At 45.6% G+C, this 18,213-nt stretch overlaps 1 protein-coding gene and 1 pseudogene across 11 annotated transcripts in view; both read right to left on the reverse strand.

Moving 5' to 3' along the window:
* Positions 1 to 18,213, reverse strand: part of Numa1 (nuclear mitotic apparatus protein 1) — a 69,497-nt gene that overhangs the window by 13,605 nt on the left and 37,679 nt on the right. For 9 of the 11 annotated variants that reach the window (XM_010603195.3, XM_010603192.3, XM_010603191.3 and 6 more), the window contains 11 exons: positions 11,954 to 12,039; positions 6,506 to 6,585; positions 5,261 to 5,343; positions 4,749 to 4,829; positions 3,792 to 3,879; positions 2,154 to 2,277; positions 1,790 to 1,927; positions 1,512 to 1,669; positions 1,156 to 1,273; positions 957 to 1,074; positions 524 to 664 (listed from right to left, as the gene is read on the reverse strand). In XM_010603195.3, the coding sequence (XP_010601497.1) occupies positions 524 to 664; positions 957 to 1,074; positions 1,156 to 1,273; positions 1,512 to 1,669; positions 1,790 to 1,927; positions 2,154 to 2,277; positions 3,792 to 3,879; positions 4,749 to 4,829; positions 5,261 to 5,343; positions 6,506 to 6,585; positions 11,954 to 12,039 (1,215 nt within the window). The remainder of the gene's footprint in view (positions 1 to 523; positions 665 to 956; positions 1,075 to 1,155; positions 1,274 to 1,511; positions 1,670 to 1,789; positions 1,928 to 2,153; positions 2,278 to 3,791; positions 3,880 to 4,748; positions 4,830 to 5,260; positions 5,344 to 6,505; positions 6,586 to 11,953; positions 12,040 to 18,213) is intronic. The other 2 variants (XM_010603199.2, XM_010603197.2) reach the window with 1 other exon arrangement.
* On the reverse strand, positions 15,946 to 16,565 carry LOC104847740 (annotated as a pseudogene).

Genomic DNA, 18,213 nt, shown 5'->3' on the forward strand with positions numbered 1-18,213 from the left:
CAGGCAGGTACAATGCCACTGAGCTAAATTCCCGGCCCTTCCCTATCATTTTTTAAGGACTGGGCACTAAACTGGTTGCATCCTCTGGATTTCTAATACACCTACAAGTCTGGGAGGGCACTGGTACTGTCTCATTTACTTAGTAACAACTGACACTGGGATGCTTAGTGCCTTGCCAAAGCTCTTCAGCAAGTGGCAGAGCTGGATTCTTAGCCATACCAACAACAGTAACAGGTCTACCATTCCTAATTTGGAAATCGGAAATTCCAAATGCTCCAAAATGCCAGACTTTCTGAGCTCTAACAAGATGCTCAAAAAGTTCTGAATTTGGGAGTTTCAGATTTTGAAATAGGAATGCTTAACCTGTGACGTCTATGCAGATGCCCTCAAACTGGGAAAACTTCCCACTCACACCTTCTGGTCCCGACCAACCTGCAACGGATTCAAGAGCTTACTTCCCTCACAATGTGTCCAGTGCTTCACCTGCAATCCTCAACTGGCCATGACTCCCCAGTGGGGTTACCTTGTCCTGCAGGGCTGTGCTGAGCTCCTTCTCCAGATGGGCCTGCTTTTCCACCCACTCCCGAGTGGCCTTGCTGTGCTCCTCGGTCAGTTCATTGAGGGCACCCTGGAGTTGTTGCAGGTTACTGGCAAACTCCCGCAACTGAGACATGAAGGACTCGTGTCACCTGGGGTCCAACTGGCATGGCCACCGCCACCTGCTCTCTAATGTCTGGTGGCTCCATGCCCCACCCCCCATCAATTAAAACAACCCCCACCGCTAATTCAACATTTAGGGCTATAACCCAGCCCGCTGGCAGCAGTCTACTACGGGATGAGAAAAGTGGCCGGAGGGACTGAAGCCTGAGCCAGATGCCAGGAGTTTTCTTAACCCTTGGGGAGCCTTCCAGACCACCTCGGCCCTGAGGGAATCCACGTATGGCCCAGTCCCTCACCTTAAAGGACAGGTCCCCATTCTCTTCAGAAAGCTGGTTGATCTTGCGGTCCATCTGGCCCTTCTCCGTCTTCAGGTCCTGGCACTGCTTCAGAGTCTCATGCAGCCGCAAGGTGAGGCTGCCAGAAGGGAACAGTGAGGGAAGGGTATCCCTGACCGAGGCAGGGAGGCTAGGAGATAGAAGGCAGGAAGAGCTCTACCTCTCATTCTTGCCTCGAAGCTCCTCAAGCTCCCTGGGCTCCAGAGGACTGGCTGCCTGCTTCTCGTTCAGCAGAGCAAGGCGGTCAATGCGCTGCTGCATCATGGATATCTGGGCATCTGCCCCAGAGTGGGGAGGAGGAGAAGGGGGTCAGCACAGAACTTCAGGAGCAGGGTCGAGGAGGAAGGGATGTGGCTATGGGAAGAGCTGCCAGAAAGTCCGCCTGATCCTCAGCCTGGGGCTGAGAGCTCCAGGGCCAGCAGAGGGGACAATGTGGGAGGGTAAATCATCATCTAGAGCTTCCCCAGATGCAAATCCCCAATCCTGCCTCATATCCACATCGTGCCAGGCACCCACCCTTCTCGGTGAGGAGCTTGCGGTGCTCAGCCAGCTCCAGCTCCAGCTCATCTCTATTGTTTCTCTCATCTGCAAGCTGCTTCTTCAGTCGTCTCATCTGGAACTGTGGGGTCTGCAGGATGTCACCCATGGGAGAGGCTGGAGAACCTAAGAGGAAGCTGAGAAAGGAGATGGCCCAGAAGCCAGGGTAAGAACCTAAGATCAGAAGCAACCGGCAACAGTCAAGGATGGGGAGCAGGGGCTGATGGCCGTCAGCCCTGGCTGGGAGGCCCAGGTACCTGGGTTCTGTCTGCAGTGCTATCTCGTGCCTCATGACAGGACCTGGAGAAAACTCCTTCTCCCTTCTCCATGCCTTAATTTCTTTGCTGGGCGTGGAGGAGGGGGGTACATATTCTCCTTGCCTCTGTAGAGCAGCACTGAAGGAAGGAGTGCCTTAAACAGGGTACTGCCTTTGAAGGAGGCTATTTGCCCACAACAAATCCCAACCAGTTTGCCCAATTAATTACTGGGTCAGGTGAGGAAGCCCAGATGGACAGTATCCTCCAAACACCCTGACGATGCGAGGGGCTTGGCCTCCAGAATGCAAGGATTTGGGGACTGAGTAGATGCTGAGGCCCCTCCCAGAAAAGGCCCAGGACATACTTGTTTCCACTGGAAGAGGAAGCAACCTTCTGTAGCTCTAGGAAGCGAACCTCCCTCTTGGCCTGGTGGCTGGGTGGGGACAGCTCTTCAGAGAAGGTACTGGAACAGGTGGAAGAGACAGGAACTGGAGACAGACAAGGAGCAGACAAACCACGAAATGTTAGTAAGGGAGGTGAACAGCTTGGCATCGTTGTACCATGTGAAAACTTGCCTTAGTGGTGTGACTCTTTAGACATGTTTTGGAACAGGGTCTCATGATATAGTTTAGGCTGGCCTTGGACCTACTATGGAGCCCAGGCTGACCTCAAACTTACAGTGACCCTCCTACCGCAGCCTCCTGAGTGCTAGCATTATAAGCATGCACCACCACACCTGGCAGACTCTTTGGACACTTCCATGTAAACTTCAGAGGAAGGCACTAGGCAGACCCTAGAGGGTATCTATCCTGAGGTCAGGGCCCTAACTGCAATCAAGTTACAGGGCTTCCTTGTCCAGAGAGCGTCAGTGCTCAGAAAGACCAGAGAGACAGCAACTCCGGGCTATGAATCTGGACCAGGTACCGTGCTTTTCCCACAAGTCAGAGCTAAACAGGCAGCTGGGACCCCTGCATGGGATCTCTCTGCAGCCCCCAACAGCCTCTTGCATTGGAGTCACTGGCCTCTTTCCAGAGGTCTCTGGCTGAACCTTTCACAACCAGTATGTCCTCTTTCTCAAGACCTCTTCCCTTGGTGCCATGAACACTTCTGTGGGACTCTCCTACTTCTCGCAATGTGCTGCCTTCTGCACCCACCCTCAGCTCCCTCAAGGTCTGACGGAGCCTCCTTGCTCTGCTCACGGCATCAATGGCTCCCCACAACATGACCTGCAAACTTGGCCCAGAGCCCTCTCCTGCATTCTGGACTCACATCCCCACCTGAAGGGTCTTGTAAACCTGAATAGAAGGAAATCCAAATTCAACAGCCAGTGAAGAATCTGCCCAGATCTGCTCCTCAGATTCCTATCCCATCAGCCGACCTCCTGCTCACTCACCGCTGTACTGCCAGCCAGACACTCAGGTTCAGTACTCTGATGCCTTATCACACTTACTGGTTTATGTGTTTGCTTCCCACTGAGAACATGAGTTTCACAAAGGGAAAACCTTTTCTAAAGACTCTACATTCCTAGATTCTAAGCCTAGAGTAGTGATTATTTGAAAACTTAAAAACAGACTTGGTGGCTCACCCCTGCAGTCCCAGCATTCCGAGGCTGAGGCAGAAGCATCACAAGTCTGAGCCCAGCCTAGGCAACTTAGCCACTTATCGAGACCCTGTCTCAAAATGAAAAATAGGAGAAAGTCTGGGAGCGTAGCTCAGTCTGAAAGTCCTGGGTTCAGTCCTTAGTACCATCAGACGAAGCAAAAGGTTTAAGTGTGGCTGTGGCTGTGAGGAATCAAGGACACCCTCACAGCAGACACAATAACTTAACAGATATCCTGCTGAACTACTACAGGCAGCAGGGGAAACTCTGTACAGACAGAGTTGATGCTGACATGGCTTAGGACTCAACCCCTCCATCACACACCCGCCCGCACCTCTCTACAACTAGGACCCCAGAAACCCCTGCTCAGATGAGGGGATCCTCAGGAAGGTTCCCACTCACCTTTCTGCAAGAAGATCTCGAGGTCCTCAGTAAGGTTCAGCCCGTCCTCGTGGTCCAGCATAAACTTAAGGATGACAGCTAACTCGGCCTGCACCATGGAGAGAACAGGAGCATCACTGTGGTGTCAGAGGGGCCTCTGAAGTAAGGGCTGAGGGGCTCCATGAGGCAATGCCCACCCCAGGTTCTCCTGAGCCCCCCTTTTCCTCTCAGAGCCAGAGCCCCACAGCCCAACCCACAGCACTCAGCAGCCCACGTACTTCTTTCCCTCTGTCTCCCCTAAAGATGCAGCCAGGGTCAGACTGCGTCCCTAACACACTTCACTTCCTGACTTCAGGGAAAGGGATACAGCCAGAAAGCTTTTACACCTAACCATGCTGGCCTCGTCCACATGACCCTTCTGGAGGAAAGGATGAGATAAACCAAGTAACAAAGACACACACAGATGGACAAACATGGACAGGGACACATATGAAGACAAAATTTCTATGTGTAATCCAAACACAGAAAACGATGAAATACATGTACATAAGAAAGGTCTTGGAGTGCCGGGGACTTAGCTCAGTGGCACCATGTCTGCCTTCTAAGCACAAGCTCCTGAGTTCAATCTCTGGCACCAAACAATTAAAAAGAAAGGTCTTGGAAATCTACCCTTGAAAGTATGCGGTTATCTCTGAGAATGAGGAAACCAGTAAGCGTTACTTCCTTCTCTGTGCCTCTCAATACTTTCTGGATTATTTTCTATAAAAAATGTCTGTCATGGGCCAGGGATTTAACTTAGTGGTTCCACCGCCTGCCTCACAAAGCACAAGGTCCCAAGTTCAATCACTGCTACCAAAAAAAGGGCTATCATTACTACAACCACAGATTTTCAGAGAATACGCATTATTTAAAGAGAAAGAAAATGGGTGAGGAACATCCAGGCTTGGTCCAGGAGCAGGGTGGGGGACAAGAGCTTACCTGAATCCTATATTCAAACTGTTCCCAGTCCCGGAGGTTTTGGGAGCTCATGGAAGAGTGATATAAGAGCAGCATGATTATCTAGAAGCCAAACAGGAAGCAGTCACTGAGGAGGGGTGTCCCCTTCCAATGTGCCCAGTCAGGGCTTTTCAGGAACTCTGAGCTATTCTCAAGACTCAATGCCTGTATGGCTAAATACCTGGGCTCATGGAATCAAGTTCAAGCACCTGTACAGTAAGGCTAGCACCCAAGCGGCAAAAGGAACAAAGTAGACAGAGTTGCAAAGAAAAATATGCTGATCACATGATGAGACCTGATTTCTGTCAGGTCTCTATTGCAGCCCATAGTGTTGGTCTAGGAAACTTCTTTTTCAGAAGATCATAGATCTCTGTGCTCTGGCTAAGAAGGGTGGCTGTCTGGTCCTACTCCAACTTTCAAGAGTCCCAGAAATAAAGCACTCACCATTCCCCTTCGGGTTAACCCAGCCTCCAAGTTTGATATTTCACAGGTACCTTGGCCAGTTCCAGCTCTGACCCCTCCATCACCTTCTGCATGGACACAAGGCATTCTGGGAAAGTGGGGTGTTTTCGATTTTCTGCAATGACAGCAATGTAGAAAACAGGGTGAACTCCCTGGGAATCATACCTGAGACCATCCAATACCTGAATCTGAGAAGCAGATGTACAGTCTGAGAGGACTATGAGATGTAGGGCTGCTCACTCCTTCATTCTCTCTCCCCGGCTACACACTTCTTTCTGAAGCTGCCTCTGCCCTGGGTCAGTCCAAGGGCTTTGGGGATAGTACAAGAAGAAAGCAGGCTAGGGATTCACAGCAACTCTGGGTCAGGACCCTGCCCTCACCCATCCACTCATCAACTTCCACTCAGCACCAGAGGTCACTCTAGAGCAATGGTGGCGAACTTTTTAGAGATAAGTGTCCAAATTACAATCCAAACCCACTCATTTATCACAAAGTGCCAATAGTGCAGTTAAACATGTACGCTGAGACTTTAGTTTAGAAAAAATAACTTACATATTAACATCTTTTGTCCTAAAGAAAAATACTTGCACCACAGGTTCAGCACCCCTGCCCTAGAGTCTCGCTGGATCTTCTCCTTTCCTCTATTCTGTTGAATGGAGATGGCAGACAGTTTCCCACTTTAAATGTTGTGATTCTGTGGTCCAAGGCTGGACCAGACAAGCAACTGACAAGCACTGTGCTAGAAGCTTCCAACGTATTCTTATTTAATCCCCCATCAACCTGAAGAGCAATTTCCTTTATCTCCACACTACAGACAGGGAGTCTACGTCCAGAAAGGGACAGCAGTGCCTGGGGTGAAGATCTCACCTAAATCAGCCTCTGCCCCTATGCCAATCACCTAAGCAATTGCCTGAGGAAAGCTGTGTGAGGAACACTTTTTCTCTCAAGGGAGATCAAGTAACATGGATCCATCTCTTTCCTCTGTCTCCTCAAAGTGAGGGAACTGAAAGCTAAGGTGAAAAAAATAAATTAATTAAAAAAAAAGAAGGAAAGCGAAGGTGATGGACACTAAATAGCAACCCCTCTGGCTATACACTGGTCTGAGGTGGGATCCAACACTGAAGGGACATAACTCATACACCAATTGGTAGAAGAGCTGGGGAGCTAACCCAGCTGTATGCATTTCTATGCTAGAATAGGAAGCCTTGAACCTTCTCTCCTCCAGAAACCCATGAATTGTTCCTCTGGCCCAGGTGCCAGGTAAGAAAGGCACTTACTCTGTAGGAAATTGCACACAAAATCCAGTCTCTCTGGTACCGGCTGCTGCAGGATTTGCTGCCCCTCTTCAGTGCCACGGCTAGAAAAAGAACAAGTATTAGGGCCTGAGTACTTAGTGGTCTCTGCCTCCTTGATGACATGCTACCTCCCTTCTCTTCAGTGTTCAGTTGACAAGGATCTAGGAGAGAACCAAGTCACATCTTGGAAGCAGGTGAAAGATACCAGAATACCATTTCTTCAGCTCTACTCTTGGTCAGGACTTGAGGCATGGAGCCCTTTCGGAAAAGATGGCACTTGCAATATAAAAAAATCTCTGTGGGAAGGGGGACAAGAGGAGATTGGTGGCACAGATGAATGGGAAGATTACTAGCTCACCTTGAAAAGTGTCAAGAATCCTGGAAAACATGGCTAGGTTAGCGTGTGAGGTCCATGGAAAGGGAAAACAGGGCTAAGAATTGAAAAACAGGAGGAAGCAAAGCTCTGAAGTGAAAGGGCTCCCACACTCCCACACTAGGCTGAAGATTGAGATGGCTGAAGGCTCCTAGAGGCGGGGCCGAGGGGCAGCCACTCTTGATTGGTGGCCTTGGCTTGTGTAACTGGAGAGGAGGGAGGCAGCAGGGGGCACTCTCACACAGCCAGGGCCAGCCCTGGGGGCCGCTCCAAACTACAGTTCGTTATCAGAGGTGATGACTACTGCTTCATCTCTGGAACAGGTTAGAAAGCAGACTTCTCTACTGGAGCTACAGCTGGTGATAATGATGAAAGGGACCTCCTCACAGCCTGGACCCGCGAGTCTTAAGGGACTTTCCGGAGGGGAGCGTAGGCCCTGCTTACACCCTTCCTGTGCCAGAGGCAGCCCATCAGGCCCAAGGAGCATCCAAGTCACTACGACGTGTTTCCTCCCCCAATTTGGGTCGCACCTCTGTGATCGCAAAGGCTTCTTCCAAGCAATGCTGGAGTCTTTAGGAGGCATGAACCTCACAGACTCCTTCCTGAATGATTCTTCTTCCCTGCCTACCCAAAGCTGGGAATGTAGGGACTCTGCCTCAGTACTTTCCATTAGTGTTCTAGGGTTAAGTAATTGGAAAAAAAATGGTGGATTAAACCAAAATGAACTTTTCTTCCCTCCTTCCCTACCTCCCTTTCTTTCTGTTTTTTGGGACAGGTTCTCACTACATATTTCAGGCTGGGCTTGCACTCAGTATGTGGTCCAGGCTGGCCTCAAACCTGTGGCAATCCTCCAGCCTCAGCCTTCCAAATGCCAGGATTATAGGCATGCACCACTACACCTGGCCCTCTCCTTATTTTGACAGTTCTAAGGATGGAATCCAAGACCTTGAACATACTAGGTAAACACTCTAACCCTAAACTACATGACCAGCGCCCCCCACATACACTCTTTTTTTTAAATTTTTGAGATGTGTCTAAGTAGTCCAGGCTGGCCTTGAACTCACAACCCTCCTGCCTCAGTCTCTTCAGAAGAGATTACAGATATGCACCACAAATCTCTTCCTCTCCCTTTAAAATCTCTCTCTCTCTCTCTCTCTCTCTCGCTCTCTCTCTCGCTCTCTCTCTCTCTCTCTCTCTCTCTTTCTCTCTCTCTCGCTCTCTGCTGGGGATCAAACCCAAGGCCTTGGATATCAAATGGAACATTTTCTAAAGAGGATATAACATATATTATTCTCTAAACTTGTCTGATACAGGCCCATCTAGGCCTCTGGTATAACTAAAATTACATGGAACGTGCTTTTTTTTTGTTTTGTTTTTTTGAGACAGGGTCTCACTATGTAGTTGAGACTGACCTGGAGCTCACTATGTAGCCCAGGCTGGTCTCGAACTCACAGCGATCCTCCTGCCTCAGCCTCCCGAGTGCTGAGATTACAGGCATGTCCCACCATGCCCGGCTGGAAAAAGCTTTGGAAAAGGCTAGTCCTAGAGAAATCCAGGCCATCCTTTAATACTGTGTTTAAGTCTCATCTGGCAGGAAGCCACTCAGAACTACTACGCACCACACCTCCACTGTCCTTTTCAAGTATTCCTGCAACACTCAACACAGGGGCACCACATACAAACCACCCACTCTAACTGTGCTAGCGGAAGTTGAGGCTCAGAGCATGTGAGCCAACTGACAGCTAAGGGGTGGTTTTTATGGGAAGAGCAGAGGTCAGCATCAGTAAGATGACTGCCAGGGCTTTAGGTTTCCTGGCAGTATGCCTCCATTCAACTTTGCTGTTCAAGCGTCACAGCCTTCGGAGATGAGACAGCCTTTTTGCTTTAGGCAGTTCACACACAGAATAAGAAGGAAAACTGTTAGAGGAATCATGCCAATGCATTTTCCCAAGGAACACAGCATTGTTCCATTCTCATGGCTTCTATCTGCCATTCTATCCTGCCATCCTCTTTAGTTCCTCCTGAAGATGAGGCTTCTGATTTAGATTAGCACCAGCAGGGCCAGGGATTTAGCTCAGTGGCACTGCACCTGCCTTGCAAGTGCAAGGTCCTGAGTTCGATCCCTGGTACCAAAAATTAAAAAAAAAAAAAAAAAAAAGTAATAACAATAATGTGTGTTGAGATTAGCACCAGTAGCAGTGGAAAAATGCAATAGTCAGAATATATTAATCCAGAAGGTCTATTTCTCTAAGTCTGCACTGTCTTAAATCTGAGATGCAGTTTAGGGCTGACCAGGGATTTCAGTAGCTCCTACCTTCAAGTGTCTCAGCCCAGTCTAATGCTCAGGAAGCATACTAGTAGACAACTTGGAAAATAGGCATCTTGAATATTTGCTTTTCCCTAGGAAAATGTTCTTCCAATTTATTAACTTACAATAGCTCAAGGGCAACATATATCCTAACTCTTAAAACATAGCTACTATCTACCGCTCTTGTCATTAGGCCAAGGAAAATGTGTATTTTCAAAAGCAAAAGTTTCTTGACCTAAAGTCAAAAAAGCACACTGACCCTACCATACGTGACAACACAAGGCATGTTCTATCTGGTTGCTTCACTTTTTGTTTTGTTTTTCTGAGACAGGGTCTGGGTATGTGGTTTAGGCTGGCCTTGAACTCGAAGCAATACTCCTGCCCTTACCTCCTGAGTGCTAGGATTACTCCTGTGTGCTACTATGCCCAGCTGCATTTTTAAGTGATGTTAAGATTGAACAGGGAGCTAGATACTACCAGCCTAATGGTTTCATCAGCCATTGACGATAGGTACTAAGATCTAGCACTTCATTAGCATTTGCAAATCACTGATTTATAGGTGGTGCACACCCCTGTGTATGAAGCATTCTTGCAAAAAAAAGAAAAAGAAGAGCCTTAAGTTAATCAGGCTTAGATCTAATTATCAGCTTACTGGCAACAAAGGAGAACACTTTAAGCAGCACCATAATGACGCAATTCACAAAAGTTAGGATTTAGGAATTTTCACAGGATCAAAATAATGGGATGAAGTGGCAATGGGTAGAAAGACACAAGCAGAGGGCTGGGGATTTAGCTCAGTGGTTACACCGCCTGCTTTGCAAGCGCAAAGTCCTGAGTTCGATCCCTGGTACCAAAAAACCAAACAACGAGAGAAAAAAATAAGGAAAGTGATTTCAATTTGGCCAGGGATTTAACTCAATGGTTCTGCCACCTGCCTTGCAAGCACAAGGTCCTGAGTTCAATCCCTGGTACAAAAAAAAAAAAGAAAAAGAAATCAATGCCAAGGAGGGAGGAATCCAAGGTGCTGCTAAGATGTCCTGCCAGTGTAAGTGGGCAAGGAAATGGTAGAGGATGACCAATAAAAATAAGAACAGTGATTCCTTCAGAATCACTAAGGCTGGTACTGGTCAGAGCCATATGAAGTTTTTAAAAATCCCATAAGACACCTCATTATCACCACACATCTCAAAAGACACCAAAAGGTGCCATATGCCTATAATCCCAGCATTCAGGGCTGAGGCAGGAGGGATGCTGTGAGTTCAAGGCTGGCCTGTGAGAAACACAGTAAAGTTAAGAACAGCCTGACTACATTCAAGTGTTGAAGTCATCTGTCCCAAGCAACTCAACCCCACTAGACTTTACTGATGGGGCATGCCAAGTCTGGAAGGGGATATAAACAGAACTAAGATGTGTTATGGACAAGTTCCCACTGCCCATGATGAATGTAATCATTATGCATTGTAAACATGTACTAATAAAAATAAAAAAAGAAAGAAAACAGAGACTGCCAACTCCATCTTTACTCACTCATCTACTAACCTAAAAACTACTTAAAACCTAATTAATGTCCTAAACTAGGCAGGGACAGGAATGAGACACAGCTCCTGCCTCTGATATATCCAGTTCTAGTACCTTCTTTTCACCAACCAGTTGCTCCCTACAAATGGGTGATCAACTGCTTCAGAGAGATGTGAATCCTTGTCAGGATTTCTAATTTTCATGTATGGCACACAGACACCTTCGGCACTTCGATCTATCCTTGGCCTAGAGTTTGTGGCTTATCGTGCTTTCCTTTAAAAAAAAAGGGGGATGGGGGGGCCCCGGGGATTTAGCTCAGTGGTTCTGCCACCTGCCTTGCAAGTGCAAGGACCTGAGTTCGATACCAAAAAAAAATAAAATAAATGGGAGAGGAAGAAGAAAAAAAAAAAGAATGAAGAGGAAGAGGGGGGAAAAAGAAAGGAGAGAGAGGGAGGGAGAGAAGAGGAAGGGGAAGAAGAAAGAAAAGGAGGTAGAAGAAAGGAGGAGGAAGAAAAAAAAGAAGAGAGGAGGAGGAATAACAATACTATCAGGGAAGAGGGACTCTATTACCAGCCCTTTAACTCCTTATTTTAAGGCTGGCCTCTAATTTTGCCTATAGGACAAAGATACCAGGAAAGTCAGCTTTGCCCTCTGAAATTCCTGAAATTTGATGAACTATAAAAAGTAACAAAATTGCTTCCAGAGTGAGGGATCTTAGCTTTGACACAGGTGAAAAATGACCAGATCCCCGTGCTGAATACACAGAAGTCAAGTAAGAGGCTGAACTCGAATCCTGGCTGCAAGACAGCAAGCTTATCAAACTCTGATCAACCTCATACACAAGTTAAAGGGGCAGGTAAAAATCCCAGAAACGCTGTAACGGCTTAGGAAGGGGCACACATAGCCTGACTACGCCAACTCCCTCAAGCGTAGGAGCTCCCCCTTTCTTATTCCTGGCCCCAGAGGTTGCACAAACCAGCTTAGGAGAGAGACTGCTATGAGTCAAGAAGAGAGGTCACAGAAGACTCCTGAGGAGACAAGCGGTTGGGGTGGGGGTAGAGGGCGCTGGAGGCCTTGTGTTCAAAAGTAAGGAAGACTTCAGATGGGACAAGGCTGAATCCTAGCCTGCTGAGAAAATCACTCACTGGAGGATGAGGTCAGGACCTCCCAATCACAGCCAGCCCATGCGAGAGGCTCGGGCAGGGCAGCTGGGGAGGGGCATCATACTCACATGCTGTCAATGATCTTGATGAAGATGCTGCAGTCCTGGAGCTGCGGCACGGTCTCCACTGGGTCAGCCACACGCAGACTATTCACCTGCGGGCCACAGGGAAGAGCCTGGTGAGACCAGAGAAACGGCAGAAACGGGGTCTGCGCCTCTTCCACATGCTGGTGCCTCTCTACTCATAGTGAAGGCTGTTGTAGGCCACAGATGAGTCCAGGATTTGTCCTTATCTTTTTTGGGGACTGGGAGTTGAACCCATGACCTTATACTGAGCTCCTTCCCAGCCCTTATTTATCTTTTATTTTCAGACAGGATCCACCAAGTCATTAAATTGCCCATGCTGGGCTTGAATTTGTGATCCTCCTGCCTCAGCCTCTGCAAATACAGGCATGCACCACCACACCCTGTTGTTCCAGGATTTTTAATCTCAGCAAAGAACACTGCTGTACTCATTCATCCAGAGAAAGTGCCTCGCTCACGGCCACCTGAAGTGCTACCATCACTGGCCTTTCCTAGGCTTCAACCAACAAGAACCTATGCTCCCCTGGACATCCCAGCACCTGGGCTGATTCATACAACTGGGTATAAAATGGACCTGGAAAACTCCACAAGAAACTGCTACCACCATTCCCTCCAGAGAGAAATGATGGAAGACAGTCTGAGGCAGAGAAAAAGGAGCTTTGCATTAAGGACCTCAATAGGTCTTACATGTTTACGATGTAACTCCCTATATGTCTTGAATGTCTATATAATTCTGTATCTTTTCAATGTTTATATTATTATCGCTTGAATTTTTATTTGATAGCCCTTTATAGCTCTTGAATTTTGTGACATCTATGCAAAACTTAGTTAGGTTAGACATTCCCATACACAGATCTAAAAATCTTATTAATACATTTATAAAATGCTTTCCAATCAAAAAAGGAAGGGAAGGGCCAGGGATTGAGCTCAGTGTTGCTGCCACCTGTCTTGCAAAAGTGCAAGGTCCTGAGTTTGATCCCTGGTACCAAAAAAAAGCGGGGGAAGGAAAAACAGTGGAAGAGCAATACTCTTTAAAAAAGAAAAGGAAGGACAAGAGGAGCTAAGAACCCCTTTTTCAATTTCTCAACTCTAATTTAACTGTCTGTTCCTTTTTTTTTTTTTAACTTCAAGCAGATAGCCATCTAAATCAGTCTTCATACAAGGAAATTCACCAGGGGTCACATACAAATGAATGATACACAGGTTTTTCAAAAAACTGAAAGGTGTGACTGAAAAATATGGTGTAAATAAAAATATATATTAACAGTAAAAGACAATGCCATGAATTCCCCTCAAAACAGTCCTCCTCACTGACACTCACCCTCCTTGTCACTTTCTGAAATAGTTCTGGAAGTCACTGTTCATGAGTGTCATCACTGTGCGGTCATGGCTGCCTCGATGTTCTGAATCGATGCAAGATTTCATGGTCATTTTGACTTTGGGAAGGAGCCATATGTCAAACAGTGCCAGATCTAGATCCAGCGACTAATGTGGATAAAGACACACCACAATGTTTTTAAGAGCCTGCCTTTCCATTGGACGGCAGTCTGGTGACAGCAGTCACACGTTGTAAAGACACTCATGAACGGCTTCGGAAAGTGGCAAGAATGATGGGCTAGCCAGGTGTGGTGGCACATGCCCATAACCCTACCTAAGGCAGGAAACTGCAGGTTTAAGACCAGCCTGACAACTACATATTTGACCAAAATAAAAATGGGTAGGGGACACAGCTGAGTGTGACAGTCTACAGTTTAGTACCCAGTACCACAAAGGGAGAAAAAAATGTGTTTGAAACAAGGGGTAGCATTTTGAAGGGAATTAATGGCAATGTGTCTTTTATTATAATAATTTTATTTTTTTCTTTTTTCACTGTAATAAATTTTAAAATTTTTTAAATTCAGTTTTTTTTGGTATCATCAGGATCTCATCTCAAAACAAAAATGAAATCCAACCAACAAATCAAACAAAAAGCCCTAACTAGGAGCTCACAGATACAAGTTTAAGGCCTATTTCCTCTACTAACCTGCCAAAAGCTTTTTTAACAACTTTTTCTCTCTGTGCCTATTTTCTCCCTTGTCAAACAGAAGAAATCCCTACCTTCTCTACTAAAAAAGGACCACTCTGGCTGTTCACAAAACAACTTTAAGCTATCCTTTAAGACAAAACAAAACAAAACAAAACAAAAAACACCACCATCTCCTCATGCTACTATTTTAATTCATCCACTGTTACTTAGCATTTTAATAACTTTTTGTCCAGTACTGAGGACTGAACCTAGGGTCATGTCTTCTACTACTGATCTATATCTCCAGTACTTGAAGTTATTCTAGTCTTTTTTTCCTAGGTAGTTTTTTAAAAACCACAACTGTAATTTATGGATGGGTGTATTCTATACTGCTCTTCTCACTAACATAACGGAAAGCATATATGTATGGTTTTTTTGAGACAGGGTCTTGCTATGTAGTGCAGGCTTTGAACTCTCTACGTAGCCCAGGCTGGCCCCAAACTCAAAGCTATCTGGGATTACAGACGTGTGCCATCAGGCCTGGCTCAGAAGCCATATTTTATACAGTACTTATAGTTTCACTTTAGCCATACAGCTTGTTTAAACTGAAAAAAACTTTTTTTGGTACTAGGAATGGAACTTAGGTCCTTGCAAAGCAGGAAGCAGAACCACTGAGCTAAATCCCCAGCTGAAAAAACTCTATAATTATACTTTAAGATACTGGGGATTTAGCTCAGTGGTGCCACCACCTGCCTTGCAAAGCAAGGTCCCAAGTTCAATACCTGTGGGACCAAAAAAAAAAAAAACTGTACTTTAATATAGTTCATTACAACTTTTGAGAAAAATATACAAGTATTTGCTGTTAAATAACGCAGTTTTTTTTGTTTTGTTTTGTTTTGTTTTTTTGTTTTTCCAGTACTGAGGACTGAACTCGGGGCTCATTTGTTTTGTTTTGTTTTGAGACAGGGTCTCACTATGTAGTTTAGCCTGACCTGGAACTCATTATGTATCCCAGGCTGGTCTCGAACTCACAGCGATCCTCCTGCCTAAGCCTCCCTAGTGCTGGGATTACAGGCGTGTGCTGCCATGCCTGGCATGAACCCGGGTTTTTGGACTGAGCGATGTCCACAGCCCACACTTCCCTTTTTTTTTTTTTTTTTTTTTTTTGAGACAGACTAAGTGTTACACCAAGCTAGGCTTGAATTTGTGATCCTCTAGCCTCAGCCTCAGAGAGTGCTGGGATTACAGACCTGTTGTATCACACAACACCTGACCTAAAATTAGTCTTACGCTTTATTTTCTATAGTCAGTGTAGAGACAAACTTAGAACCTAAACAGACAAACTAATCTACATAAATCAATATGGCTACAGGCTCCCAGAATCCATGGTTTTCCCCCAATGAACTAGAGACAGTTCATTGGTCCCTGTAACCCAACAAGCCTTTTTATAGGAGAAGAGAAAGTAGGAAGAAAGAGCAATGTTTCTAGTACAGATATAAAATGCTGGAGTGCCAGGGATTTAGCTCAGTGGTGCCCCACCTGTCTCACAAGTGACAAACTCAGGTCCTGAGTTTGATCCCTGACACTGAGGGAAAACAAAAAACAAACAAAAAAAGATTTTAAAAAACCACTGGAATGCAATATAAATATAAAAACACCAGTTTTAAACTATACAACTGAACGTCGTAGTAATTCAGAAACTGCCACCTATGAATGCACATTTTGTACATTAAAAAAAATCTTCCTAAGAGATCTGGGTTATCAGTGAAGGCAACCTGTCTTATCAAATCCAAACTATTTGAAAATTAAAAACTCATTTCCTTTCAAATATTTGTTCGTTTGTTTTTGGTACTGGGGATTGAACGCAGGCCCTTGTGCTTGCGAGGCAGGCGCTGAAACCACTGAGCTAAATCCTGGCCCTTCCTTTAAAATATTTTTTAAAATTTTTATTTGCATTTATTTTATGCTTAATTTATTCCCATGCCATAAATTTTTGTTTTTTCAGGGATATCTTTTCCTTCTGAGCAACTTCATCCTCTGGTTTAGAACAGTTTGTTCCTTTCCAGTAAGGATCATCTATCTCGACATGGCCAGGGGAGTTCAGGTATGGCTCAATCCAGCCATGAGCTCTGGAAGTGCAGTGGTGCATCTTGGGTGCTGTGTTCCCCTGGATACGTTCGATGATCAGAGATTCCATGTCTAAACCCTTAGGCTCAGCCTTACTCTCTACATTTCTGAGCATGTGCAGCTAAAATTCAGCACTTTTTTGGGCCACGGCCCTGTGTTCAGCCACACCTACCAACTCCACCATTGTTAACACCAGAATGGCACACACTGCTTTTTTTTTGGGGGGGGGGTACTGGGGATTGAAATTGGGACCTTGCACTTGCAAGGCAGGCAGCAGAACCACTGAGCTAAACCACACATTGCTTCTTTAAAGTGACATCCTTCAGATACTTGGTGGCCTTTCAGATATGCATACCCTTGATGACCCGGGCAGTTTCACAGGTGTGCTTAAAGTGAACACAAAGAATTGTGTCTTAATTGACATGATTTTGTAAGGGTTTCTGGGTCAAGAAAATAGTAAGCCATTTTCGTAGGCTTCTTCAGGCCACTTACAGGAAGAGCTAAAATATTTTCTAATTTAAAATAAGGTGTTGCCCACCACCCACCTTTCAAGCACAAGGACCCAAGTTTGATCCCCCCCCCAAAAAAAATGGTATCAGGGACCGAACTCAGACCCTTGCACTTGTGAGGCAGGTGGCAGAACCACTGAGCCAAATTCCCGCCTAAAGGTTGGTTTTTCTACTGTCCTTGATTAATCAGTATTCAAAACAAATATAAAATACCCTGTGCCAACTAGCATGGCTAGGCGGTATCAAAAACTATTATGAGGGGCCAGGGATTTGGCTCAGTGGTTCTGTTGCCTGCCTCAGAAGCACAAGGTCCTGAGTTTGATCCCTGGTAACACCAAAAAAAAAAAAACACCAAACCATTATGAAAGCTGGGTGTGGTGGCTCATGCCTATAATCCCAGCACTCGGGAGGCAGAGGCAGGAGGACTGTTTGAGGCCAACCTGAGCTACATAATGAGTTCAGGGCCAGCATGAACTATAAAGTGAGACCCTGTCTCAAAAAAACAAAAACAACCTATTATGAGTCAGGGATTTAGCTCAGTGACACCATACCTGCCTCACAAGTGTAAGGCTGTGAGTTTGAACCCCAATACAAAAAAAAAACACCTATCATTAAAGCCAGGTGTGGTGGCATACCCCTACAAGCTTAGCACTGAGAGGCTAAGGCAGGAAGATGGTAAGTTTGAGCCTACCCCAGGCAACGTAGTGAGACCGCACCTCAAAATTAAAGAGGGGGGGCAAGGATGCAGCTCAATGCAAAGGCCCTGGGTTTAATTCCCAATACCACCAAAATAAATAAAACAAACCAATAACAAAAGATTATTATTAAGATATTATCCTAGCCAGAGGATTTAGCTCAGTGGTATTGGTGCCTGCCTTGAAAGCACAAGGTCCCGAGTTCAATCCCCAGTACAAAAACAAAAATGAAAACGAAAAAACAAAAAAAGAAACAAAGATACTATCCTAAATGGCTTTTTTTTGTTGTTTTGAGATATTGGAAGCTTAAAGATAGGGCCTTAACAACAAAGTATATCCCCAGCCCTTTCTGAAGTTTTTAATCATTTTAGAAAAAAAATTTTAAATTGTTTTGGGACGGGGCCTTGCTAAGTGGCTAAGTTGCCCAGGCTGAGCTCAAACATATGGTTCTCATTCCTCAGCCTCCCAGAGTTTTCAGATTATAAGTGTGCATCACCAACCTGCTAAATGGTTCCAATGATTTTGTTTTGTTTTTTGAGCACCATGCCCGATTGCTAAATGGTTTGGTGTATGTGTACGCTAAATGTTTCTCACTTGCATTATCTCATTATACCATAATATCCCATGAGGTATTACTGACCCTGTTTGCGTTTCCCCATTTTAAAAATTAGATGCTGGACTGGGGATTTAGTTCAGTGGCGTCCGCACATGCCTCAAAATCTCAAGGTCCTAAATTCAATCCCCAGTACTGGGAAAATAATAATAATAAAATAAATAAATAAAAACTTTTAAAAATGAGATGCTGAGCCAGGGATTCAGGATTTAGCTCAGTGGTTCTGCTGCCTGCCTCACAAATGCAAGGACCCAAGTTCGATCCCCGGTACCAAAAAAAAAAAAAAAAAAAAAAAA

The sequence above is a fragment of the Fukomys damarensis genome, unplaced genomic scaffold, assembly GCF_012274545.1.
Source record: "Fukomys damarensis isolate Sample0158 unplaced genomic scaffold, DMR_v1.0_HiC HiC_scaffold_16, whole genome shotgun sequence".
In the NCBI taxonomy this organism is placed as follows: Eukaryota; Metazoa; Chordata; class Mammalia; order Rodentia; family Bathyergidae; genus Fukomys; species Fukomys damarensis.